General features: G+C 24.9%; 11 protein-coding genes and 1 non-coding gene across 12 annotated transcripts; 5 read left to right on the plus strand and 7 right to left on the minus strand.

Moving 5' to 3' along the window:
* Nucleotides 1–502: 502 nt before the first annotated feature.
* T552_02039 (hypothetical protein) lies at nt 503–1,767 on the minus strand. Its single transcript, XM_018370599.1, has 5 exons — nt 1,641–1,767; nt 1,203–1,592; nt 985–1,155; nt 574–931; nt 503–528 (listed from the first exon to the last, which is right to left on the minus strand). Exons 1-4 carry the CDS (start codon nt 1,719–1,721, stop codon nt 590–592), a joined length of 984 nt encoding a protein of 327 aa, XP_018225889.1. The 5' UTR covers nt 1,722–1,767; the 3' UTR covers nt 503–528; nt 574–589.
* A 188-nt stretch (nt 1,768–1,955) lies between these two features.
* T552_02040 (hypothetical protein) lies at nt 1,956–4,231 on the minus strand. The gene is made up of 5 exons (XM_018370600.1): nt 4,050–4,231; nt 3,669–4,002; nt 3,162–3,624; nt 3,001–3,112; nt 1,956–2,960 (listed from the first exon to the last, which is right to left on the minus strand). Exons 1-5 carry the CDS (start codon nt 4,186–4,188, stop codon nt 1,987–1,989), a joined length of 2,022 nt encoding a protein of 673 aa, XP_018225890.1. The 5' UTR covers nt 4,189–4,231; the 3' UTR covers nt 1,956–1,986.
* A 98-nt stretch (nt 4,232–4,329) lies between these two features.
* T552_02041 (hypothetical protein) lies at nt 4,330–5,204 on the minus strand. The gene is made up of 3 exons (XM_018370601.1): nt 5,021–5,204; nt 4,849–4,972; nt 4,330–4,701 (listed from the first exon to the last, which is right to left on the minus strand). The coding sequence occupies exons 1-3, from the start codon at nt 5,156–5,158 to the stop codon at nt 4,376–4,378; spliced, it is 588 nt and encodes a 195-aa protein (XP_018225891.1). The 5' UTR covers nt 5,159–5,204; the 3' UTR covers nt 4,330–4,375.
* A 266-nt stretch (nt 5,205–5,470) lies between these two features.
* On the plus strand, nt 5,471–6,024 carry T552_02042 (hypothetical protein). Its single transcript, XM_018370602.1, has 3 exons — nt 5,471–5,629; nt 5,735–5,885; nt 5,928–6,024. The coding sequence occupies exons 1-3, from the start codon at nt 5,517–5,519 to the stop codon at nt 5,976–5,978; spliced, it is 315 nt and encodes a 104-aa protein (XP_018225892.1). The 5' UTR covers nt 5,471–5,516; the 3' UTR covers nt 5,979–6,024.
* A 129-nt stretch (nt 6,025–6,153) lies between these two features.
* On the minus strand, nt 6,154–7,598 carry T552_02043 (tRNA (5-methylaminomethyl-2-thiouridylate)-methyltransferase; the record flags this gene model as incomplete). The annotated part of the gene is made up of 5 exons (XM_018370603.1): nt 6,154–6,299; nt 6,344–6,812; nt 6,854–7,288; nt 7,346–7,407; nt 7,451–7,598. 5 exons carry the CDS (start codon nt 7,596–7,598, stop codon nt 6,154–6,156), a joined length of 1,260 nt encoding a protein of 419 aa, XP_018225893.1.
* A 407-nt stretch (nt 7,599–8,005) lies between these two features.
* Nucleotides 8,006–9,666, minus strand: T552_02044 (hypothetical protein). The gene is made up of 2 exons (XM_018370604.1): nt 9,529–9,666; nt 8,006–9,481 (listed from the first exon to the last, which is right to left on the minus strand). The coding sequence occupies exons 1-2, from the start codon at nt 9,619–9,621 to the stop codon at nt 8,051–8,053; spliced, it is 1,524 nt and encodes a 507-aa protein (XP_018225894.1). The 5' UTR covers nt 9,622–9,666; the 3' UTR covers nt 8,006–8,050.
* A 2,869-nt stretch (nt 9,667–12,535) lies between these two features.
* On the plus strand, nt 12,536–13,086 carry T552_02045 (hypothetical protein). Its single transcript, XM_018370605.1, has one exon. It carries the CDS (start codon nt 12,600–12,602, stop codon nt 13,041–13,043), a length of 444 nt encoding a protein of 147 aa, XP_018225895.1. The 5' UTR covers nt 12,536–12,599; the 3' UTR covers nt 13,044–13,086.
* T552_02046 (hypothetical protein) lies at nt 13,066–14,116 on the minus strand (the record flags this gene model as incomplete). The annotated part of the gene is made up of 3 exons (XM_018370606.1): nt 13,066–13,943; nt 13,991–14,046; nt 14,091–14,116. The coding sequence occupies 3 exons, from the start codon at nt 14,114–14,116 to the stop codon at nt 13,066–13,068; spliced, it is 960 nt and encodes a 319-aa protein (XP_018225896.1).
* An 801-nt stretch (nt 14,117–14,917) lies between these two features.
* On the plus strand, nt 14,918–15,761 carry T552_04140 (hypothetical protein; the record flags this gene model as incomplete). Its single annotated transcript, XM_018372191.1, has 6 exons — nt 14,918–14,928; nt 14,977–15,068; nt 15,110–15,267; nt 15,312–15,443; nt 15,487–15,546; nt 15,591–15,761. 6 exons carry the CDS (start codon nt 14,918–14,920, stop codon nt 15,759–15,761), a joined length of 624 nt encoding a protein of 207 aa, XP_018225897.1.
* A 191-nt stretch (nt 15,762–15,952) lies between these two features.
* T552_04141 (hypothetical protein) lies at nt 15,953–19,895 on the plus strand (the record flags this gene model as incomplete). The annotated part of the gene is given in 26 exon segments (XM_018372192.1): nt 15,953–16,116; nt 16,164–16,215; nt 16,229–16,312; nt 16,357–16,422; nt 16,478–16,559; nt 16,604–16,738; nt 16,756–16,805; nt 16,900–16,938; nt 17,022–17,091; nt 17,190–17,250; nt 17,299–17,317; nt 17,366–17,372; nt 17,415–17,465; nt 17,621–17,837; nt 17,886–17,945; nt 18,018–18,209; nt 18,256–18,466; nt 18,511–18,526; nt 18,636–18,700; nt 18,740–18,838; nt 19,071–19,125; nt 19,151–19,187; nt 19,214–19,368; nt 19,414–19,499; nt 19,641–19,724; nt 19,764–19,895. The coding sequence occupies 26 exon segments, from the start codon at nt 15,953–15,955 to the stop codon at nt 19,893–19,895; spliced, it is 2,289 nt and encodes a 762-aa protein (XP_018225898.1).
* A 333-nt stretch (nt 19,896–20,228) lies between these two features.
* Nucleotides 20,229–20,302, minus strand: T552_05027. The gene has a single exon. It is a non-coding gene; the product is annotated as a tRNA-Phe (tRNA).
* A 968-nt stretch (nt 20,303–21,270) lies between these two features.
* Nucleotides 21,271–22,737, plus strand: T552_02051 (hypothetical protein). Its single transcript, XM_018370607.1, has 5 exons — nt 21,271–21,846; nt 21,892–21,946; nt 21,988–22,067; nt 22,111–22,264; nt 22,304–22,737. The coding sequence occupies exons 1-5, from the start codon at nt 21,301–21,303 to the stop codon at nt 22,696–22,698; spliced, it is 1,230 nt and encodes a 409-aa protein (XP_018225899.1). The 5' UTR covers nt 21,271–21,300; the 3' UTR covers nt 22,699–22,737.

The following is a 22,737-nucleotide window of genomic DNA, read 5'->3' on the forward strand; positions in this document are numbered from 1 at the left end:
CTTCGATTTCTAATTTTTTACTTAATGATATTTTTTTTTATTTATATAATTAAAAAAAAACAAATGTAGATATGTATTAACAAAATACTCCTAAATACTAGATAAATTTTAATTTTAAGCTAATATTATATATAAATTTTTATTTGCAGTTTAATATTTCAACAATTGAAAAATTATTTTATGACAATGATTTAATATTTAAATAAATTTTTATATAAATTTTATAGACCAGAATATTTAACAATTAAAATAATAACCAATAGGTTTATTTCTAAAAAAATGTAAATAAAAATAAAAAACTAATATTTGTATTAAATTTATTTTTTTAAATAAAATATTATCATAAACCAGAGAATAATATTTCAATATAAATTAATAATATATTTGTATTAATAAGCCAATATATAAATTCCAATAAACACTAAAATATATTTCGAAATATAATAAAATTATATTAGACCTTATTCCATAATTTTAATACTACTTTTTCAAAAATATGCAAGTTTAACAAAAACGTAAAATTTAAATCTAATATAAATTAAGTATTATTATAAAGTTATGAAACTTTAATACCAAAAAATTATTTATTTTATCTTTTTTTAATTTTCCAAAACCCAAATTTGTAATTTAATCTCATAATTAGTAAATCAACAGCCATTCTTAAGCTATCACTTATTAAACTTAACTTGCTGCCTGGAACTTCTTGCCAGGCTATTGGTACTTCGACTACTGGTATTAAAAAAATTCCAGCTAAGATTAGCACTTCTATATCAAATATCCATTTTTCTACATGCATATTTGGAAATATCATTAAAGCTGCTCGGCGAGTAAATAATTTAAATCCACATTGAGTATCCTTAATATGTCTTATTCCCATAAACCATAAATACTTTTGAAAAGCATGCATCATAAAATTCCTAATCTTAGATCTCTAAATTTATTAAAATAAATTAATTTTATCTATTTCATAATTTAAAAAAATACTTTTAAAATAATATCATTTGATGCCGTGTAAGAACGGGATCCTATAGCGATACCACATCCATTTTTTTCAATTTTTTTAATTTCTTTTAAAAGATTATATAAATTAGAAAACCTAGATGCACCATCTGCATCTGCAAATATAATATATTCTCCTCGAGAATGAATCATTCCCTTCATTCTATCGTTAGTATTCTATATATTTTCAAGAAAAACAATACATGTGTCACTGCACCCCCTTTTCCTCTATTTTTTTCTAAACTACAAACTCTGATTTCGCCATATCTTAGTAAAGAAGTTTTACTTTTAGATAGTGCCCATTTCACTGAATGCTCATAAGTATTGTCCGTACTTCCATCATCTATTATAATTATTTCCCATCTTTGATCTTTTTCAAATTCAAATGAAAGAAACTCTACTGCTTCTTCTAACATTTTTGAAAGCCGCAACTTTTCATTGAAGGCAGGAATCACAACAGACATAAAGACTTCTGCTGGATCTTCTAATGTATTAAGGAGAACTTTGTCAAATTCACCATTGTCTGATATAACTTTGCAATATAACTCAGATTGATATGAAAGTCGTGATTTAGAAAAAATTAATAATAAAACCTGAATAAATGATTTAAAAAAGCACTAATTAGATATTGTATAACTCACAATAACAAAAAAGAGCGAAAGAATAAAACTTATTGCTATAATTAAAATTGACCAAATATTTATCAAATTTATTATAGTCATTGATAAAGAATAAATAAAAATCCTTTAAAAATATTTAAAATACCATTTCATTAGCTTGGCTATCGAATAAAGATACATTAATAAAACTATGTTTTATAAAAAACATCTTTGACTTGATAGAAATTTAAAAATATTAAAAGCTAAAAGTTTAAATTCGATAACATAAGATTTTATAAGACTATAATTTTGATATTACAAAATAAAAATATTATACAAATTTTTAAAGTAATAAATGCAAAACTTAATTGATAGATATATTAAAATATTACATTAAGTGTAATATTAAGTGACTTGCCAAATCTAAAAATGGAAAAGGGCTCGTAACTTGTTTTTCAGAAAGATCTTTTCTAGAAGCATTTAATAAATAATTTGATGCATTTAAATCCTGAGAACTAGTTTTCGTCGTATCATTTTTCATTAATTCAGATATTCCAGTAATTATTTTTTCGGTTTCGTTTTTTATATCATTTGATGGTAATTCAGAAATAATTGAACATACGTTCTCATAACCTCCATATTTAAAATCCACCAAAAAATTATTAGATTCCAAATGATATAATTGAATAACGATAGTTACTATAGTTTTTTTTTCTTTATCAAATGATTTCGTTAAACGACATTTTATTACATAAGGATCTTTGGTTTTATTTGAATCCAATATAGTATCATTAGTATCATTATTTTCCGATAAATTCTTTTCTTTAGATTTATTTATTTTTTCATGCAGATCTACATTTTGAGATTCAATATCAACCCATTCTGCTCCAAGATCTTTCAGTGCTCGATATATTTCTACCATTATTTCTAATGGAGAGCTTCTGCTACGTATCCCAAAATGCCAACGAATTGCCCGCTTTTTCTTTTCAGTATTTATGGACATTGGTGCTAAAACTGATTTAGAAATGCTACTTTGTAATTTCTTATCCTTAGTATTTCTATCCAAGGAATCCAATGAACTTTTCTTATTCATATACATTATATGATAATTATGAAGACTAGATGGCAAAATACTAATGTGAAAAGGTGTTTGATCTTCTAATCGTGTATATGGTCCACCAACTGAAGATAACAATGTGCTATATATTCCTTTGTTTATGGAACGAGTATTCACATCAGTAGGAGAAGATTGACTTAATGAAGATGATGAAATATTTCGAGGAGGTTTAATTTGTTCAGTATCCCAGCTAGGTGGAGATTGAGCTAAAAATGATTGTATATTTTTTGCCATGATAATTCGAACTAAAAAAAATAAGATAAATATTAATACTAAAATACTTACAATCCTTATATCTCATCTGATTCTCTGCAACTAATCGATATGCATCTTTTATTTCATTGCAATCGGACCTAGCAAGTGCTTCATATACATGATCCTTATTATAACCCATAGCCTACTCATAGTTAAAAATTGAATAAATTAAAAAAAATATTCTAATTTACCTGTCCAAGTTTCCCGACAATTTTATCATCAACTTCATTCTTTTCGTCATAATTATCAAGTGGATGAAGATAATCAGGTAGGTTAAGATTAAACCATTTACTTTCTCGAATCTCTTGCAATGTAATTCGTTGAATTGGATCTACAACAAGCATTTGACTAAGTAATTCTTTCGCGTCAGAACTTAAAAATGAAGGAATAGTATAAATTCCTCCATTTATTTTTTTAAAAAGAGTAGGTATAAATTCATCATCAAATGGGAGCCGACCCACAAGCATAACATAAAGAATAACTCCACATGACCAAACATCTACCTCTGGACCAGCATATAATTTCCCAGATATAACCTCAGGTGCCGCATAGTTTGGCGACCCACATGATGTTTTTAGAAAATTTCCATCAGTCATAAGATTTGATAAACCAAAATCAGCAATTTTAACATTAAGAAAATCATCCAATAAAAGACTTCAATAAAATTAAAATAAATAAAAAAAATCTAATGAAAATACTTTTCTGGTTTAAGATCTCTGTGTACAATTTTATGACGATGACAATATTCAACTGCAGTTATAATCTGCTGAAAGAAGCGACGTGCTTCATCCTCACTCATTTTGCCTCGAGAAACAATATAATCAAATAATTCACCACCAGCATATTCAATAACCATAATTATATCCGTCGGAGTCGCAATTACCTCATAAAGTTTAATAATATGAGGATGTCTTAAAAGCTTTAAATATGATATCTCACGATCTACTCTCGATGACATGTCTAAATTCAATAATGATTTTCGCGAGATTATTTTAAGAGCTACTTTATGTCCAGTAATAGAGTGAATTGCAACTAAGGAATATTTAATTAGCCACTTCAGTTTTATTCTTATTTCTTACGTTTTACTTTCCCGAAACTTCCTTCACCCAGTGTTTTCAAAATCGCATAGTGACCTAGCCGAGGTTTTTCTGATATATTTGATAGTTCTGGGATTTCATGATCCAATATTATATTTGCATCTGTATTCTTATCATTCATTCTATAAATCTCAATTTTTTCTAAAAATAGTGCGATAACTTTTTATACTTAAAAATTGATAAAAATTATATATAGAAAAAATAATAAATTGATAAAATTAATGAATATTTTTTTTAGAAAATATAACAAACAAAATAAATACTATATTAAGAATTTTCTATATTAAGCAGTAAATATTTAAGTAAATTCAAATAAGCTGCTTGCGTTGAAAAAAACGACGTAAATAAACAATTTCACAAATTCCAAGAATAACCAAAGAAATCATAAATCCAAGACCGTAATATTTAACACGATCATTTGTACTTTCATTAATATCTCGCATTTTTTGTTCTCGTCTTTGCATGTAATCCATTTCCTTTGCAATTTCCTTAGAAATTCCCTCAATTCTCAATAATTCAACTTCGATAGGTTTTAAATGTTTCAGAATCTCAATTTCATTCCAATTAAGAGCGTCTGCGCCTTTATTAATATTTAATTCTATTGTTCGGAAATGATTAAAAGTACTATCAAATCCTAAAACCAGTTAATATTTATTTAAAAATAAAATTATGCTTTATAAAACAATGAAGTTATTGTTTGAATTTTTCATAAAAAGGAAAAATATAAAAAATTATATGCAACAAAACTTCAAAGTTTTCTATTATTAAATAAAATCATTACCATCAAGAAGAACATTATTTATGCACACAATGATTGTAGATTCATTATTTGTCGTAAAAACAATTTTCCTTTTGCCCATAATCTCTCTAGAATGACCGTATTTATTTCCAGCTATATCAGTAATCTAAAAAAATCAACTTTTTATCTTTTATGCTCAATAAATCTAATATACGGTCATATTTACTTTTTGCCCATCATTTGCTGATCCAACAACATTAACATAAATTGCTACCAAAGTATCTGCTGGTACAAGTGTACGAATACATCGGTTATTCTCAATATTTTTAGGCATTGCTACAATATCAAACATTAAAGAAAAAATTGAAGTAAAAGCTGAAAAAAAAATAATTAAACCCAATAACACCTGATTTCTTGTAAATAAAATCATCCTATTTTAATAAATTCAAGTAATCTTTATTGTTTTGTCTCTATTTATAATTTTTCCTATATTTATAAACAAATATTCCAACATAAAAATTCGAATTAACGTTTTATAATAGTTAATTATCTAAAAAGTTATAAACCCTTTTAAAAAACAATTTATTCATTTTTTAATTCTTCTAATTTAGCGCTTTTTGTCTCGAATTTTCGATTATATTTAAATAGAAAATTTATTTTTTATCTGCGCTGCATTTTAAAAAGGTTGATTTTTATAAGAAAATATTAAAATGGCTACTTCTTTAAGATCTGTATCATGCATTAGACCTCTTTTAGATCGTGTGCTAGTTCAGCGAATCCAACCAGAAAGTAAGACTGCTTCAGGTATTTTTTTACCAGAAAAGTATGTACTATTTTTTGTTTAAATTATATACTTTTTTATTGTTTTATATGTTTTTTTTGAAAGAATGAGGTTTTTAAGTAATGTAGAGACTAATCTTTGTTTTAGATCATTAGAAAAATTGTCAGAAGGCAAAGTCATTGCAGTTGGTCCAGGAGGACTTGATAAGGATGGAAAAACAGTTAAAACCAGTGTTAAAGTTGGTGATAAAGTTATTATTCCTGCATATGGAGGAAGTAATATTAAAGTCGGAGATCAAGTATAATTTTATGATACGATGCTTTGTTTTTAATGTTTTTAGGAATATCAATTTTATCATGATCATGAGTTATTAGCTACTATATCTAGCTAATTATATATAAAAAAGTAGCCTTGTATGTATATAATGTTTTAAAGCTCCAAACGAGGCAGCGTTTATTATCAATATAATAATTTGTAAAAATTGTACAAGTTTTTCTGAATTATATTTTAATATGTTTGTAAATACCTTTTATTTCTTCCGAGATATTTTTGTAGATTTTGTAGATTTATTCTACTTGATGTATAACGCCTCCACCTAAACATACATTATCTTTCCATACAGCTACATTTTGTCCTGGTGCAATTCCTCGTTGCATTTTTTCAAATTCAATTTTGATCATATCGTTTTTGTATCTACTTATATAACATTTTTCTAAGAAAATAAACTAATAGCATTAAAGAATTTGAAAAACTTACGAGGTATTTGTCTATGTCTTAGTTGTCCAACAACTTCGCCATATTCTTCTAAAGATGGATCTATCCAATGCCATGATTTGCAATACATTATATTTTTCATCAAAGCAGGATTATCCCATCCTCTACATAAATATATGATACCTTTTGATGGATTCTTATCAGCAACAAACCATTTTCCATTAACTTCGTTTTTTGCTTGTGGTATATAAATTCTAGAAGATTCGCCAATAGTAGTATTCCATATACCTTTATCAGAGGAAACAAAAAGGATATCTCCTGTAGAAATATCGATATATGTTAATTTTTGAGGATTAAGATAATTAGCTAAAAAATTTGAAAAATGTCGTCCTGTATTTGGTGATACAAAACAAAGTCCTTGAGATTCTTTTTTATCTGCTGTTGGCAATGAAAACTTTCTAGCAATTGCACGGACTTCTGATTTCGTAAAGTTTGACAAAGGAAAAAGGGTCTATTAGAATTAATTATAAGAACATAATTTGTAAAATTTACTCGACGAAGAGAACTTTGAGAAACTCTTGATAAATATAAACACTGGTCCTTGTCCATATCTTTTGAACGCAATAAATGCGATGAACTAGTTGGGATATGTGTCTTAACTGTAGCATAATGACCTGTTGCGACCCACCATTTGTTACAATTTGAATATTTTTCTCGGATTATCTGTTCAATTTTCTCAAACAAAGATCCAAATTTGATATATCTATTACAATTCACGTCCGGGTTTGGAGTATATCCATTTCTATATGAATCAAGAGCAGGCTGGAAAACAAAATTCCAATAGTCTCGTGAAAAATCGACATAATATGGTTCTGGCATGGATAATACTTTTGAAACTCTTTGAACATCTAAAAAATCTTTTTCAAAGGAGCAAAAACTGTTATCTTCTATCCAGATCTGAATAAAAATACCGACGACATCTAATCCCTGTATATTTTTAATCAAAAGTATTATATATATATATGTTTATTTATTTATATTCACTTTACTTTTTAATAAAGCAGCAGCAACACTTGAATCAACACCTCCTGACATTGAAACAAATACTAATTCTTTAAATGAATGTCTTATACTTTTGTCGATAAATACTTTTATCTTGAGGCTGAAGGATATGATCCATATAATTATTATCAATATTATGATTATTAAAAATATTTCTTTTTGAATGTTGAAACAAAAGAGATTTTATTCTAGATAAAGCTACTCTTCTTCCTTGATTTTGAATCATTACATTCATTTTTAATTTTTTTCTACACTTCGTATATTTCAAAATTATTTATAAAATATTTATTTGGCGATAAATATAACTTTATAATTAAATAATATAAACAATTTCTTAAAAATTTATGCATAACTATAATCTATTCTGAGAATTCAAAATGGATATTTTGAATTTTCAAATTTTTAATTAATTCATAAATTTGCAAAAATATAAAATTTTATTACAAGTCATTAGTATTTTAAAAACTAATTAAAATATATTAAAAAATAATAAAAATACCTTCTAATCTCTGGACATGTTTTATATCACAGTTAACAGAAACCCGCCTAAACTTTGGTAAAATATTCTATAATTTACGAAATCGAAATACAGTATCATAAAAGCAACTATATAACGAAATTTCCATAATATAACACCTGAATTCATAAAATTTTGATTGTATTTCCCAGTATAATCCTTTATTATTATTAAACTTGATATTTATTCTCATTCTCATTATCTAATAAACTTTCCTCTTTTTTTTCTAAAGATTTTTGTTTATCTGGTCTATATACTTTTGTCTTCCATGCTGGTACTTTGTCTCTCCATATTTGCTCAATTTCTTCTAATGATCTTCCACATGTCTCGGGAAACATTAAATATACATGAATAGCCATAGTAACTGAGAATGTTGCAAAAATTAAAAATGTCTTCCATTGAATATTCTTAAATGCAGTAGGAACAAAGATAGCCAGTATAAAATTAAACGTCCAATTTGCGAAAGTGCAAAACCCATTAGCTTTTGTACGTTGATTATGAGGAAAAATTTCGGAAACATAAATCCACGCACATGGTCCCCATGTAGGAGCAAAAACACATACAAAAAGATAAGAACATGCAATTACCGCATTCGCTAAATTTCTATGACCTTCCATAGTCCATCGTATATATTCACTTCCATGATAACTAGGAACATAATGACCTCCAATAGCCATAAAAATTGACTCTGCAAATAATAGTATTGCCATTAAAACTGCGCCATAAATGAATGTCGGTCGTCGACCCCATCGATCAATAAAAAGTAAAGCAGGGACAGTCATAATAACATTAAGAACATATTGAATAGAAGATATAAGTAAATTTGAAACACCAGAATAACCTGCCATTTGGAAGACATTTGTAACATAATACATGATAATATTCATTCCTGTAAATTGTTGCCAAACTTGAGTAAAAAAACCGACAAATGTTCTTGTACGAGAACCTTTAGAAAATAATGCTAGATAGCCTACACTATCCTTATCACTTTCTACTGCTTCCTTTATATCTTTTATTTCAGAAACAACTTCAGGACTATTAAAATTATTTGAATTATTTACTTTAGAAATGATAAATTGAGCTTCTTCCCAACGATCATGTGAAGCAAGCCATCTAGGAGATTGCGGAAGAAAAAGAACAAGAAATGAAAAGATAAACCCGGGAACCACCTGCAAACCCCATGCAACTCTAAATGATAATGGTCCCTTAATCTTTGTACAACCGTAAGAGAGATAAAACATAATACATATACCCCATGTTATGGACCATTGAAAAATCGAGACAAGAGATCCTCTATATTTTTTAGGACTTAACTCAGAAATCCAAACAGGGATTTGACTAGAACAAAGACCAATTGCTATACTGGAAATAAAACGACCTATTATAAGATGGACCGCATTAATAGATGTCGCTTGAACAATTGAACCAACAATCCAAATCCAAGCACCTATTTGATTAATAGATCTATGACCCAGTTTATTTGTAACATATCCAGAAAAAAATGATGCTATTGCTGATCCAATAGGCATAGATGATGTAATAACACCTTGTAATAATGAACTGGGCCGATTAAAATATTCAAGATATTGTGGTGCAGTAACCTATCTTTTTATTAACATAAATCTTAGGATATATAACTAAATAATACAAATGCAGACATGGATGAAATATCAAATCCAAAAAGCATAGCACCAGTTGTTGCTGCTGCGGCTATAGCAACCGGATGATATATTGTATACATTTTTATCGTTTATACAACAAGAACTTGTTTATTTCAATATATTTGATTATCTTATGTTTTGTATTTAAAAAAAAAATGTTATCTGTTATTTTTATTTACGATAATTTGGATTTATATATTTATTGCTATTCAAAACTATTTTAGTTTTTTTTTTATTTTAGGAATAACTTTTTTCCTATTTTGGATAAGATAGCTTCGTTCCAACTTTTAAGGAAGTTTCACGAGGTCAGGTGTTCTGAAGTTGACATAAATTTATTTTAAAAATTAGGGTTTAATTTTATTTAAATCATATGCTTTAATTTTATTCTTTAAATTTTATAAGCATATTGAAATTAAATTATGAATTTATATAGTTTTAATATTTTATTCTAAGTATTATTTTTTAAATTTTAAAAATTAGAAAAAACTAATTTAATAAAAAAATACAGTTTATATTATCAAATTAAATGGAATGATCGATTATTTTTAAAATATTTTAAATGGGATTTTACATAAAATTTGAATATATGAAAAAAAATCATAAAATTTAATCAACATTAAATAGATAGAAAAATAAAAAATAATATTTATTTATCATTTATTATATGTTATTTATTACTTTTAATCGAGATTTAAGATTTTTTAAATATAAAATAATTTTTAAGAATTAGTTAATGAAATTTTTTATACTACTATATTTGTTAAATATATATTTTCAGAAATATTAGTATTTTCAGTTATTTTTTTTTAATTTATTTATAAGCCAAATCTATTAGAATTAGAAATAGATAGTAATTTTGAAATGATATTAACGTATTAGATATTAGAAATATTTTATCACTTATCGGAATAACTATTTTTTTTAAATTCGATATCTTAATATAAACATTTCTAAAATGTTAAAAAAATGTTTATAATAAATTAGAAAAATGAATTTTTAGAATTAACAGTGTTTCTAAAGGAATTATGGAATATTTATATAAATGATGAACTATAAAGAATTAATAAAATATAGAAAAATTTGCAATAACTATAAACTTAAAAATTTAAAGCGTTCAGAAACTAGCAGTTTAATAGATAAAAATTATACTGAAAATAATAGAGAATACTCTTTTTAGATAGAACTAATCGGGCCATTACAGAATTATCTAATAAGTTGAAAGGTAGACATTATAGAAAAAAACGAATTTAATTATCGGAGATTCTTTTAAAAGCATTGAAAAAATTGAGAAATAAAAATATATTCTTGAAAGGAATTAAAGAACATTTTAAAGTACTTGAGATTAATAAAGATAAATTTTTTAGAATCATTTTACAAGACTACTTACTAACAAATCTTCAATTATAAAAAGTTGCAATTATAATATTTTTAATTTAGAATTAAAATTTCGAGATACTTTTTATGAAGTATGAATTAAGGTTTAGGATATTTGAAAAAGAATATTTTAATATGTTGAAGTCTTCGAAGATAACTTAGAATACTTGGTAATTTATTTTTAAGTCCTCTCAAATGTTAAAGAAGTTTTTTAAAAAGAATCCAATTATTATAATCATTAAAGTAGTATTGAGTCATATTGAAACTAGTATATATATAATTCTTAAAATAGATGTTAAAAAAGTTTTTATCTATAAGAAAAATTAAATAAAAAGTGAAGTTCGAAAAGAAGAAAATCTCATTGAACTAGAAAGAAAGTGTACAAATATTTGATATATTTAGCATTGATTGAATTAATTATTATTATGAAAAATGTCGAAAAATTAAAGCATCTTTTGAATAAATTTTAATATTATAAATTTTAAATACTTAACGAAAAATATTCTAAATGGTTCAAAAGGGCAGATATTTCATTTTTTTTTTCATATACGTTAGTTTTTAAAATTCTAATAATAATAGTTGATATTAAAAAATTGAAAAATACTTAAAAAACATGTGGAAAATAAAAGTATTAATGAAAAGATAAAAATAGTCTAATAATGAATATTTATATTTTTTTAAACTATATTGTGATGTTTTGGCATTATATTGTAAAGATATGAAAAAAATAGAAAATTAGATACGCTTTACTCGAAATTTCAAGATAGTTGTAATCTATTTCAAAAGAAAAAAGAACAAGTATTTAATAATGAACTTATAGGGAGTTTATTTAGTAGAACATATTGCATATTTGTTCTTGATAGATATTATTAAGAGTTAGTGAAATTAAGGGACTAGTTAAAAAAATTATCTAAAGATTAAAAAAAAAGATATATACCTTAAAACAATTTTCTGGAGAGTCTATTAATGATATAATAAAAAGTAGGTATTTTTAAAGAAGTTATTTAAGAATAAGAAAGATATAAAGTTCAATTTTTTTAAAAGGCCAATAAATTAGAAATTTAACAGGAAACATTTGCTTTTTATTTATCAAAATAATGGATAGGAATAATATAAAGGAAAACGATATAATTAATATAACTAATAGCAATATTTCTAATTCGATCATAAACTATTTTACTCATACATATAAGAAAATATAAGTATTCAAATAGAAAAAGACGTAATGTCATTTTAAAATGGCCTCTTTTTAAGCCGACTATTCAGGTTATTTGTTTTTTTTTTGTCATTAGCTTTCCTTATATTTGAATTATCTTTGTTTCACTCGGAAAATATTTTAAAAACATCATTTGAAATTCAAACACTAGAATTATTTTAGCTTGACTTGCTCATTTACGTCAAATAACACAATATGATTAGAAATTGTTACATCGATTAAAATCCTTAGAAGGAAGATTACTATATATACTCTATGGACCTTCGACTTTAGATTTATGTGAATGGTGCAAAACTGAGACGCCTTGAACATTTTTATATTATACTATACCACACGTATTTTTGTATTATATACTAAATCTTGGAATAATTTATCTGTCTATATCTATTCTATCTGAAAAAAATAGAAAATTATTAAGGAAGTTAATATTTATCATACTTTTTGTTTTTTTTTATTAAGGAATTAATTATGTTGAATATATATGATTCGAGATCAAATGTCTATATTAATTCGGCCTTAGATATTAATTGGATTTATTGGAACCTGAAGAAATATCGATTATTTCTAATGATAACATTAAATTTATCTGTTGCTTTTATTATATGGGTTATTAATACTAATATATTATATCAAATACCTAATAAAGAAAAACAGCTAATCTTTTCTATTAACAATTTGGAAGAATCAATAAATTGTATTCGTGTTTTAGTTATTATGAAAAGAGCGCTGATTAAAGATGCATTTTTGCAAGAACAAAAAATGAAATTTATCAAGCATTTAAAGGAATTGAATAATCTTGCTAATATAAAGGATATCAAAAAAAAGATATCTCATGACGATATGAAAAAAACTTTGGAAGAAATTGAAAGCTATGCAGAAAACTTAATTAAATATATGGATATGGAAAAATAAATATTTTATTATAATATAATTATTAAAAAAAATCATACAAGGATTTATTATGCTGTAATTTTTGTTTTAATATCCACTTATTTTGCTCCCATATAATCCAAGAAATACCCTGAAGAAGACTATCAGCAAGATCATCAATTTTAAGTTTATCATTATCTTTTTTTCTAGATATAAAATCTTTTGCAGTAATTTGGGTATTTTTAAAATCAAAAATAGAATCTGCTTTTAGCCATGACTTAACTATTTCTATTTTTTCTTTTTTAGATCTCAAGGCAGATGTTTTTGTTAGATAGTTTGGTTCCTTGCTTTTGGAATTAATAAGTATTGACAAATTATGTTCAATTGGGAAATTTTTCATTAAAATATTTTTTTTCAACCAAAATGACGAGATTTTGGCAGGATCTATACTTAAAATATCTGCTTCTGGATTATTCCATATCATCTCTTCTTTAAAGCACCTAAATATAGAATGTAGCATATTTTCAAAGATATTTATTTTTATGATCCATTCTTGTACAACGCTTTTACTCTGAGTTCTATATCTCTGACGTTCTATCAATATAGTCTGTGGTTTAAATTTGTTTAATAAAGATTTTGCTAACTGGTATGCCAAAAAAGAAAAATTTGTAGGGTTATAGGGTTTCTTAACAATTTTATCATCTATTTTATTTGATTCAATAGATAGTTTGTCCCATCCATCAACAACAAAAGGTTTATGATGAATTAAATTAAAATCTTCAATTATGACTGAAGGCGCAATTATTGAAGAGAATGCTAAATTACGAATTCCTACATCAATACTAAGAATACGATGAGGTGTAAAATCATTATTAATTAATCGTGTTTTAGAAATTTCTTGAAGAATCCTTTGGGCTAATTCTAGTTTTTTTCCATTATTTACTAGGTAGAAAATTAGCTAGTATCTTATAAAAAAAGTAAACTTTTACAAATGCCGCATTTTATTGCTATTGTACGTAACTGCGCTAAAGTTAATTGTTGAAGTCTATTTTAAAATTTAGTATAGATAGATTATAAAGACATTTATACTCAGATACCAATTTATTAGAAAGCATGATAATATTTTTAATCCTAGAGACTGTTCTGTTTTATAAATTTCATATTTTATGTTTTAAATCTGGAGAAATTTGACAAATTAATCGTTTATTTAAATTATTTTTGAATTTGTAAATATTATAAAAAATATAATCAAAAATATTTAATTTAGATAAATTAGTTTTTACTTATATTAATGCTTTTTATGATAAATAATGCCCTTTTAATTTGAATGTATTTCAAAGTTGAGAAGTTTAACACAGGAAAATTAATATAAAAGGAATCAATCTATTTTTTATATTTCAGAGATATTTTATTAAAAAATATTTATGATGTTATAAATATAAGTTATTAAAATTAATTTATATTTGTCTATTAATGTTTGAACTTTTCTAAATAATTTATTTTCAATAAAACATATCTAAATTAATATATTTAAAGTTAATATTTATATTTAATACATAAATTATTTATATTAAGATTAATTAAAAACCTTACAAATAAAGCAAATAAATCTATTTTAAAAAAGAATTTTAGATTTATCTAATCAAAAATTTTAAAATATAATTAATTAAAAAACAATTTAGTAATAATAAAAGTAATTTAAAATAATTTTAAATATATAGATTTTTACTTTTATTAAATATTAAATTTAAAAAAGTTTATATATATTATGAATATTTTAATAAAATTTTTTTACAAATTAATTATATGAATCTATTTTTTTAAAAATATTTAATTCAAATGTTTTATAAACGAATTATTCTCTTAGTTTTAAATATTATTATTAAATAATATTCATTATATTAAGTAGAATTTTCATGGATATAAGGTTTTTAATTTTTTTTAAACTAATTATTTTTATTATTTTTATAATAAGAATAATTTATGTTTTAACAAAGCCTCGTAAACATAAACATAAGTCTAGAAGCAAAGATGATCAAATAAAATTACTTATATTTCTTGGTTCTGGTATATTCTCTTAAATATTTAAACGTTTTTTATCAAAAAAGGTGGCCATACTGCAGAAATGATAAGATTATTAAAAAAAGTTGATTTTTTAAGATATAGTAAAAGAACATATGTTATTTCTGCAGGAGATTTTTTAAGCAAAGGGAAAGTTAGAAAGCTAGAAATAGAAAAAACAAATTCTAGTGGATACGCAGGAAAAGTATTATTAAAGCTAAATTATATGGAAATCTAAATATTAAATAGTACTATATAGAAAATGTTCCACGAGCACGTTATGTTAATCAAGTATATTATACCACTGCATTTTCTTCAATACTATGTCTGATATCATGTTTGAAAATACTTTTATGGAATAAATTAGGAAGACCAGATGCCGTATGTAAGAAATATTTATTTTTCTTCCTATTAAATTAAAAAGCTTCTATGTAATGGCCCCGGAAGCAGTGTAATGATGTGCCTGGCTGCTATAATTACTGAAGTAAATTTAAAATATTATTAACCTACGAAATAATGCAAATATAGATATTTGGGCTTAATCGTCCAGATATTATATTTATAGAATCATTCGCTCGTGTAAAATCTTTATCGCTTTCTGGAAGAATACTATTATATCTTGTTGATCGATTTATTGTTCAGTGGCCAGATTTAATAAAAAAATCCTCAAAAATAGAATATTATGGTATTTTGATATAAAAAAATAAATTTCATATATTTATAATATATTAAATGAGATTATGTGTTTATATTTTTTATATATTTTGTTTGGTATTTTTTATTTTTAGAGAAATTTTAATTAGAAAAATGCTTTTAATATTTTTACATTAAAAAAATAACAGAATATTTAAAAAAATACATTTTTTAAATATTTTGTCTATATTGAATTTATGTGGAGTTATTTTATATTTTTATTGTTTCTTCAAGAGGAATCATATAAAATACAATATAATCTATCAGATTATTTTTTGTATCCAAGAAGTGAAGTGAATCTAAAGGTTCTTTCTGATGTTGATAAACCAGAAATCGATTTATCTTTACATCAGATCATCGAGTTGCCAAATAAACTTCATGCTTTTTATTGATTTATGATCTGAGAAGCCAATTATCAGCAGCTTCAATGGATGTAGGCATTGGATATTATTCTGATCCTGTAAGTCTATGAGAATAAATCTATTTATTTATCTATTTCTTGGAAAATATCCCTTGCTCACTTTTGTGAACATATGCTATTTATGGGTTCATCAAAAGTAGATAACAATATATAAATAATCTTTATTATTAAGATCTTTAGTATCCTGAAGAAGCGGGCTTTTCTTTTTACATTAGGGAGAATAGTAGTAAATATAATGCGTATGCAGTGTCGCAACAAACAAATTATTTCTTTTATATTCCACCTACCTATTTTGAACTAGCATTGGATAAATTTTCCAACTTCTTTATTTCACTTGTTTTCAAGAGATTCTGTTGATCGTGAACTGCGTGCAATTCAATTAGGTCTTTTATTTTTTTAATAAAACTTTTAAGCTTACAATTTTCAGAATTTGAGTTATATAAACAATCTAATTTATGGCGTTTGCAACGAATTGAGAAAACACTTTCAAGTAAAGATTTTCCATATTATAAATTTGGTGTAGGGATTTTCCAAACATTAATAACTGATCCAAAAAATAACGGTAAAGACGTTTTGAAGTTAAAGAATTTTATAAAACATATTCTACGAATTTGATGAAGCTTGTTGTAGTTTGACTAGGTATATAATATATTTTTATTTTAAAATATTAGCCTTTACTATATATTAGAATCACTTAACAGATTTTAAGAATTAATTGTTAAGTACTTCTCTGAAATTCCTAATAAAGATATTCAGAAGTCCGTATTTACACAAAAACCATTTACAAATGAGATACTTGGCATAGGATTTTTTTATTTTATGATTATAAAATTTATACTTACTAGATCCAATATTGGTATAAATTGAACCTTGGCATTATAAGAATAAAACTTACGTTTCCTGTTGAAACACAAAGTAAATTTAGTGGAACTAATCCTTTTGATTATTTGAAATATTTAATAGCTTATATCTTATAATTTTTAATAATTTTATTTTGAACAGAAAATTGGAAGATAAGGCATCTGATTTCCTTCATAGACATTTATTAGCACAAGAATGGTTAGTTTCTTTTAGGTAAATGTTTGATAAGATTCCTTAGATTATATTTACATTTTTTATTAGCGCCTATGTTGAAAATATGGTTTTAAATGTAGATTTTTTGAGGATATCTTTACACCTTACTACTTAGGGACTAGGTACTATTTTTTGCTTTTCTAGAAAAAAAAGCTTATTTTTAGCTGAATATCAAGTAATAGTAGCAATATTCCAATATTTGAAATTGCTTAAAGGTTTCCTTTGTTTTAATTAAAACTATAATATTAAAAGATAATAGATCAAGAGCCTCAAGAATAGATTTTCAATGAATTAATACGCTTGGATGATATGAATTTTCACTTTTCGCCTTATATACCGCCACATAATATTATTTCATTTTTCTCAATAGCTATACAAAGAACAAGTTTAAATTATTCAAATCTGTTAAATTTCGGATTGATTAAAGAATACAGTTCAGTGGATATTAAGAGTTTATTAAATTCGTTGCGTCCAGATGAATATTTACTTTCTATCTCTTCTAGTAGCCAACCTGGTAATTGGAATTTAAAGAAATGTTGGTATGAATCAGAATACAAAGTTGAGTCTTTGCCGGAACATTTGTGCAGGTATTTTAGAGAATCAAAGCTGTCTTATTTTTAACAATGATAGTCAAGCAATAATTTAACAGCTAATAATATGTTTAAATTATCTGCTATGAACAAATACATTTCGAAGTATATTATGAATTCTCCTTCTGCCTAAGTAGTTTCTATAATTTGCTAGTTACATGATTTAATTCTATTTAGAAAGTGTTCAAGTCATATCTTGAATATACCAGTGAATTACTTCATTACTGGTATATGGAAGATGATAGACATTCTTCTTCTAAAACATGTTTATTTTTATTTTTCAAAATGCATTAATGAAAACAATACATCGGATATTACTTATGTTATTCTAGTCCAGAATATTCCAATACTCCTATACAAGAAGCACTAGTAAAGTATATTTTGAACTATGTTTGAATCATATTAAAAATTCTAGTATTTATATAAATATGTTGGCACGTAACATTTCTGAAATAAAATATTATTCAGAAACTACAAGGAATCAAGTTTCTATATTTCCAGATAAATTAGGATTTCAATTATTAGTACTTGGTTATAGTGACAAATTATTTGTATTGTATCAAGGTGTTTTAGACGCTATTTTAAAATTTGTGCCTACCTCTTTTATGTTTAATCTTACTTTACAGGTAGAGAAAGGCATGACTTTTTTTAGTCTTTATAATGCTTATAGCCTTCTCTACTCTCATGTTTATTGAGCATATGATGAGACTCTGATTTCTTTAGAAAGTATTCTTGCTTTGAAAATTAAATATTTACTGACTTTGAATATAGTGATTAATTTTACTAATATTAAAGCATTTCATGAAGTACGATTTTCTCAGATTTTTGTAGAGGCATTAGCAGTTGGAGTGCTTCCAAAAGTAGAAAATATATGCAACTAAATAGTTAATTGTTTTTAGAATGCATTGCTCATTATCAAAAAATCTTTAAAACCTATTACTCTATACAATTCTCATCCACTTCCAGATTTCATACACGAACATCTATTCTTGAAAAAGGTTAATAGATCTTATATATATATTTATTTATTTTATTCTTAGAAAGAAACTTCATTTGTCAATTAGAAACTGAGAGTTTCCAAAATACGAATTCTCATATTTATTATTCTCTTTAAATTGGAGAAGTAAATGATCCAAAATTACTGGCACTAGTTAATATTATACACTTAATTATTTCGGAGATGTCGTTTGCTCAATTAAGAACAAAAGAGTAATTAGGATATTTTGTTAGAGAATGTCATTCTCAAACATTAACCATGATAATGCCCAGTCCTGTATCATTTATAGTTTTTGATATTTATAGCTATCAAGTTACTATTACAAGTGCAGGGGATCCATTTTATTTAGAGTACGAATAGTTACATATCTATATAGATTGGCGGCAATTATAGATGCTATAACTGATGAAGAATTTGAAGTTTATGTTAATTCAATTACTCATAAATTTTTTTACATGCCTGAAAACATATTTTCAGATGCAAATTTATATTGGGATAGTATCTTTACAGGATTATACCATTTTGATTTCGGTAATATTCTATTAATTGATGATTAATATAATAATTATAATTTAGCTAGTACAGCACTTGATGTTCTAAAGAATTTAACAAAAGATGATTTAAAACTTTTTTCTACAGATATTTCTATCCTGATTCACCTAGTCGAAAGAAACTATCTATTCATATAAGATCTGGTGCATTAAAGGATGTTTCTTCTGCTGATCTATCATTACAAAGATTATATTATTATTATTATTATAATGGATTAGAAATCCCCTGTGATAATCTTTTCATTCTAATAGTCTAAGCCTAAACTATCAAACTTTGAAGAATTTATACGGAAATTACTTGTAAAGAAATACTCGGATACAGATATTTCCATAATAGTTACTCGAGCTTTTTAATATTTTAAAAATCACTATAAGGAATTAAAACGAAAAGCTTTAGAGAATTATAATTCAATAAACATTTGGGATCCAGTAATATTTAAAAGCTCTTTGAGATTATCATCTGCTTCTGTTCCATCATTACCACTTGAGGCATACAAAAAACCTTGATTTTTTTGAGGTTAAGATTATATCTGTGAATATAATTTTAGAAATGCGTTAAGAGTCTATTATAAATATCAAAAATTATCATATTTTGATAAACTATTAATATTTATACAAGATAAAGCTATTCAAAATTAAAATATTATACATTAATGTAACAATTATATAACTTCCATGTATTAATAAACAAAATTATTTTAAATATTTTTTAAAATTTCAATTTTATAATAATTATACAAATAATTTTAAATATTATATATTTAAAATTGATAGAAAAGTAGCTTTTAACAATGTAGATATGGGTTTAACGTTTACATACGTAAAAAAATATCTAAAAGGTGGGTCGACCGTGGATCGAACACGGGACCTTTGCATCTTCAGTGCAACGCTCATCCCAACTGAGCTACCAACCCACATTATCTCTAGCAGAATAAAATTGTCTTTTATATGATGCAAATTTTATAAATATAAAATTAAAAAAATATTTTAAAAATATTGTTTTTTATCTTTTATTAAGTGTAAAAATGAAATCTCCTGATGTTTTATTTGAAAAATTGTCTTTTTATAATATTGTCAAATGACAACATTGATATAAAACGGAGTGTTATTCCATCTTTCTTTTGCCAATTTTATCCAATTGCCTGATAACGCCATTGGCGTCCATAATGGATTTGAAAAATAATCTCAATTTCTAAGTTGAAATGATCAACGTGTTAAAGATTCTGATAATGAATATATTGTCGAGCGCATTTGTAGAAGTAATATATATGTTATAAAAGATAATATAATGCCGCTAAGGAAAAAAGATATCCTTGGCATAATTGAATAAAATTAAAATGTATTTATTTATGAAAAAAATGATATTTGTTTTAGAAAAGGTGGCTTAGCTACTTTAAAGAATATAAAAAATGAATTTTACAATTTTTTTAATGCAAAAAAGGAAAAAATATAATATAAATTTTATATTTACTTCTATATACTGTTTAAATATGTTAAAAGAATGTTTAAAATATTTATAAATTGAAATATGTTCTAATATTCAATTGTTTGGTGATATTAAAATGAGATTTTTATCTTTAACAATTATAAAATCCAAATATAAATATTTAAATATTTTAGTAAAGTATTTTTAAAAATATCACATTTTTAATATGAAAACTATTCAAAACAAAAAGAATTAATACAATTTATTTAAATATTATAATTTTATAAGAAAAAAACATTAAAATTAAATTAAATTATTATATACTTGTACTATTTATTAGCCTATATCAACATTAGGGTTAGGTATAATTACTAAATATTTTAAATATCCAAGTTCAAGTTTAAAAAATTTAAGAATTTCTAACTAAAAAGTTAAGAAATTCTAATTAAAAAGTTAAGATAAATACTTTTTTCTTAACTTTTCGTCATGATCCTCAAAATACTCCTTACTCTTACTTTATACTGGATATATTTAGTTAGAGTAAGATGTGAAACGGTGCCAGTAGACTTTGAGAATAATGATTATTATCATTTTCATTTCTCAGAAGATGTTGATATTGAAGATTTTTCGCGGGTGTTAGGATTCAAATATCATGAGAAACTAGAATATCTGGATAACCAGCATATATTTTCTATAGAAAAGGGTGTTTTAGAAGACGAAATTAAAGAAAAAATTGAGAATTATTTTGGTTTAGAAAAAGGAAGAAATGCAATAAATGGGTTTAATAGTGACAAGCTTTTTCATTATGAGAAACAAGAATTGCCGGATTATGAAAAGAGGGATATGATAAGAGACGATATATATTTTGATAACCAAGATCTTTATAATGATGAAGAAATTGTCAATAATGTTGTAAAAGATCCGACGGTAGATCAGGCGAAAAAATCGACGGAAGATTTAAAAGAGAGGTTAAAGGAAATTAAAAAAAAATTAGGTATAAGTGACCCTTATTTTGATAAACAATGGTATTTGGTATAGTTTATTCTTTTTTTCATTAAAATCTGATTTTTTAATTAGTTCAATACACAAAGACCTGGTATAGATTTGAATGTTACAGGTCTCTGGTTAGAAGGTTTGATTTTTGTGTTGTTGGTTGCCTTTTAATGATTTTAGGGATAAGGGGAAAAGGTGTAACAGTTGCCATTGTAGATAATGGCCTAGATTATACTAACAAGGATTTGGCTCCAAATTTTGTCTGAAAAATTATTGTAAAATTACTATTTTAACTCTTTTTAGAATGCCGAGGCTTCATTTAATTTTGCTACTGGAACTACCGACGTAAAACCTGAGTACAAGTATAACAATCATGGTACTAGATGTGCAGGAGAAGTAGCAGCTGCCAAGAATGATTTTTGTGGGATTGGTGTTGCATATGAATCTAATATTTCAGGTATTTTTCCTTGATTGGTACCAATCTAATATTGTTAAGGAATACAATTTTTGAATTCTTATAAGGTTTGGAATGAGGGAAGGGCTCTTACTCATAAATATGATGTTAATCAAATTTATTCTTGTAGCTGGAAACATGGTAGAAAAACTACAATTGTATCCGCTTATTATTCTACATATAGTGCAATTATTAAAGGGATAAATGAAGGAAGGAATGGTCTTGGATCTATATATGTTTTTGTAACTGGGAATGCTGGATATCGTGATAATTGTAATTACAATGAACTTTCAAATAGTCTATATACTATTACTATCGGTACTGCAAATGCAGAAGATATAAGATTTTACTTTTCACAGCCATGTCCTTCCATTTTGGCTGCTGCATATTCTGGTGGACTCAATGGACGTATTGTAATCTTTTCTTTTTTTTTATAATAAATTTATCGTCTTAGTATACTACGGAACCTGGTGAGA

This window comes from Pneumocystis carinii (genome assembly GCF_001477545.1).
Source record: "Pneumocystis carinii B80 chromosome Unknown supercont1.8, whole genome shotgun sequence".
NCBI classification, from domain to species: Eukaryota; Fungi; Ascomycota; class Pneumocystomycetes; order Pneumocystales; family Pneumocystaceae; genus Pneumocystis; species Pneumocystis carinii.

What these genes read in the sequence shown, in the direction of transcription:
- T552_02039 (XM_018370599.1), bottom strand. Translation starts at nt 1,721, where the DNA reads ATGACTATAATAAATTTGATAAATATTTGGTCAATTTTAATTATAGCA. An exon ending in AAGGGGGTGCAGTGACACAT is followed by an intron (nt 1,156 to 1,202) that starts GTATTGTTTTTC and finishes GATAGAATGAAG; the next exon opens with GGAATGATTCATTCTCGAGG. An exon ending in CAAATGATATTATTTTAAAA is followed by an intron (nt 932 to 984) that starts GTATTTTTTTAA and finishes TAATAAATTTAG; the next exon opens with AGATCTAAGATTAGGAATTT.
- T552_02040 (XM_018370600.1), bottom strand. Translation starts at nt 4,188, where the DNA reads ATGAATGATAAGAATACAGATGCAAATATAATATTGGATCATGAAATC. An exon ending in AGAGATCTTAAACCAGAAAA is followed by an intron (nt 3,625 to 3,668) that starts GTATTTTCATTA and finishes ATTTTATTGAAG; the next exon opens with TCTTTTATTGGATGATTTTC. An exon ending in TTGTCGGGAAACTTGGACAG is followed by an intron (nt 3,113 to 3,161) that starts GTAAATTAGAAT and finishes AACTATGAGTAG; the next exon opens with GCTATGGGTTATAATAAGGA.
- T552_02041 (XM_018370601.1), bottom strand. Translation starts at nt 5,158, where the DNA reads ATGTTTGATATTGTAGCAATGCCTAAAAATATTGAGAATAACCGATGT. An exon ending in GGCAAAAAGTAAATATGACC is followed by an intron (nt 4,973 to 5,020) that starts GTATATTAGATT and finishes TGATTTTTTTAG; the next exon opens with ATTACTGATATAGCTGGAAA. An exon ending in AAATAATGTTCTTCTTGATG is followed by an intron (nt 4,702 to 4,848) that starts GTAATGATTTTA and finishes AACTGGTTTTAG; the next exon opens with GATTTGATAGTACTTTTAAT.
- T552_02042 (XM_018370602.1), top strand. Translation starts at nt 5,517, where the DNA reads ATGGCTACTTCTTTAAGATCTGTATCATGCATTAGACCTCTTTTAGAT. An exon ending in GGTATTTTTTTACCAGAAAA is followed by an intron (nt 5,630 to 5,734) that starts GTATGTACTATT and finishes TCTTTGTTTTAG; the next exon opens with ATCATTAGAAAAATTGTCAG. An exon ending in ATATTAAAGTCGGAGATCAA is followed by an intron (nt 5,886 to 5,927) that starts GTATAATTTTAT and finishes TAATGTTTTTAG; the next exon opens with GAATATCAATTTTATCATGA.
- T552_02044 (XM_018370604.1), bottom strand. Translation starts at nt 9,621, where the DNA reads ATGTATACAATATATCATCCGGTTGCTATAGCCGCAGCAGCAACAACT. An exon ending in TTTCATCCATGTCTGCATTT is followed by an intron (nt 9,482 to 9,528) that starts GTATTATTTAGT and finishes ATAAAAAGATAG; the next exon opens with GTTACTGCACCACAATATCT.
- T552_02045 (XM_018370605.1), top strand. Translation starts at nt 12,600, where the DNA reads ATGTTGAATATATATGATTCGAGATCAAATGTCTATATTAATTCGGCC.
- T552_02051 (XM_018370607.1), top strand. Translation starts at nt 21,301, where the DNA reads ATGATCCTCAAAATACTCCTTACTCTTACTTTATACTGGATATATTTA. An exon ending in TACAGGTCTCTGGTTAGAAG is followed by an intron (nt 21,947 to 21,987) that starts GTTTGATTTTTG and finishes TAATGATTTTAG; the next exon opens with GGATAAGGGGAAAAGGTGTA. An exon ending in AGGATTTGGCTCCAAATTTT is followed by an intron (nt 22,068 to 22,110) that starts GTCTGAAAAATT and finishes AACTCTTTTTAG; the next exon opens with AATGCCGAGGCTTCATTTAA.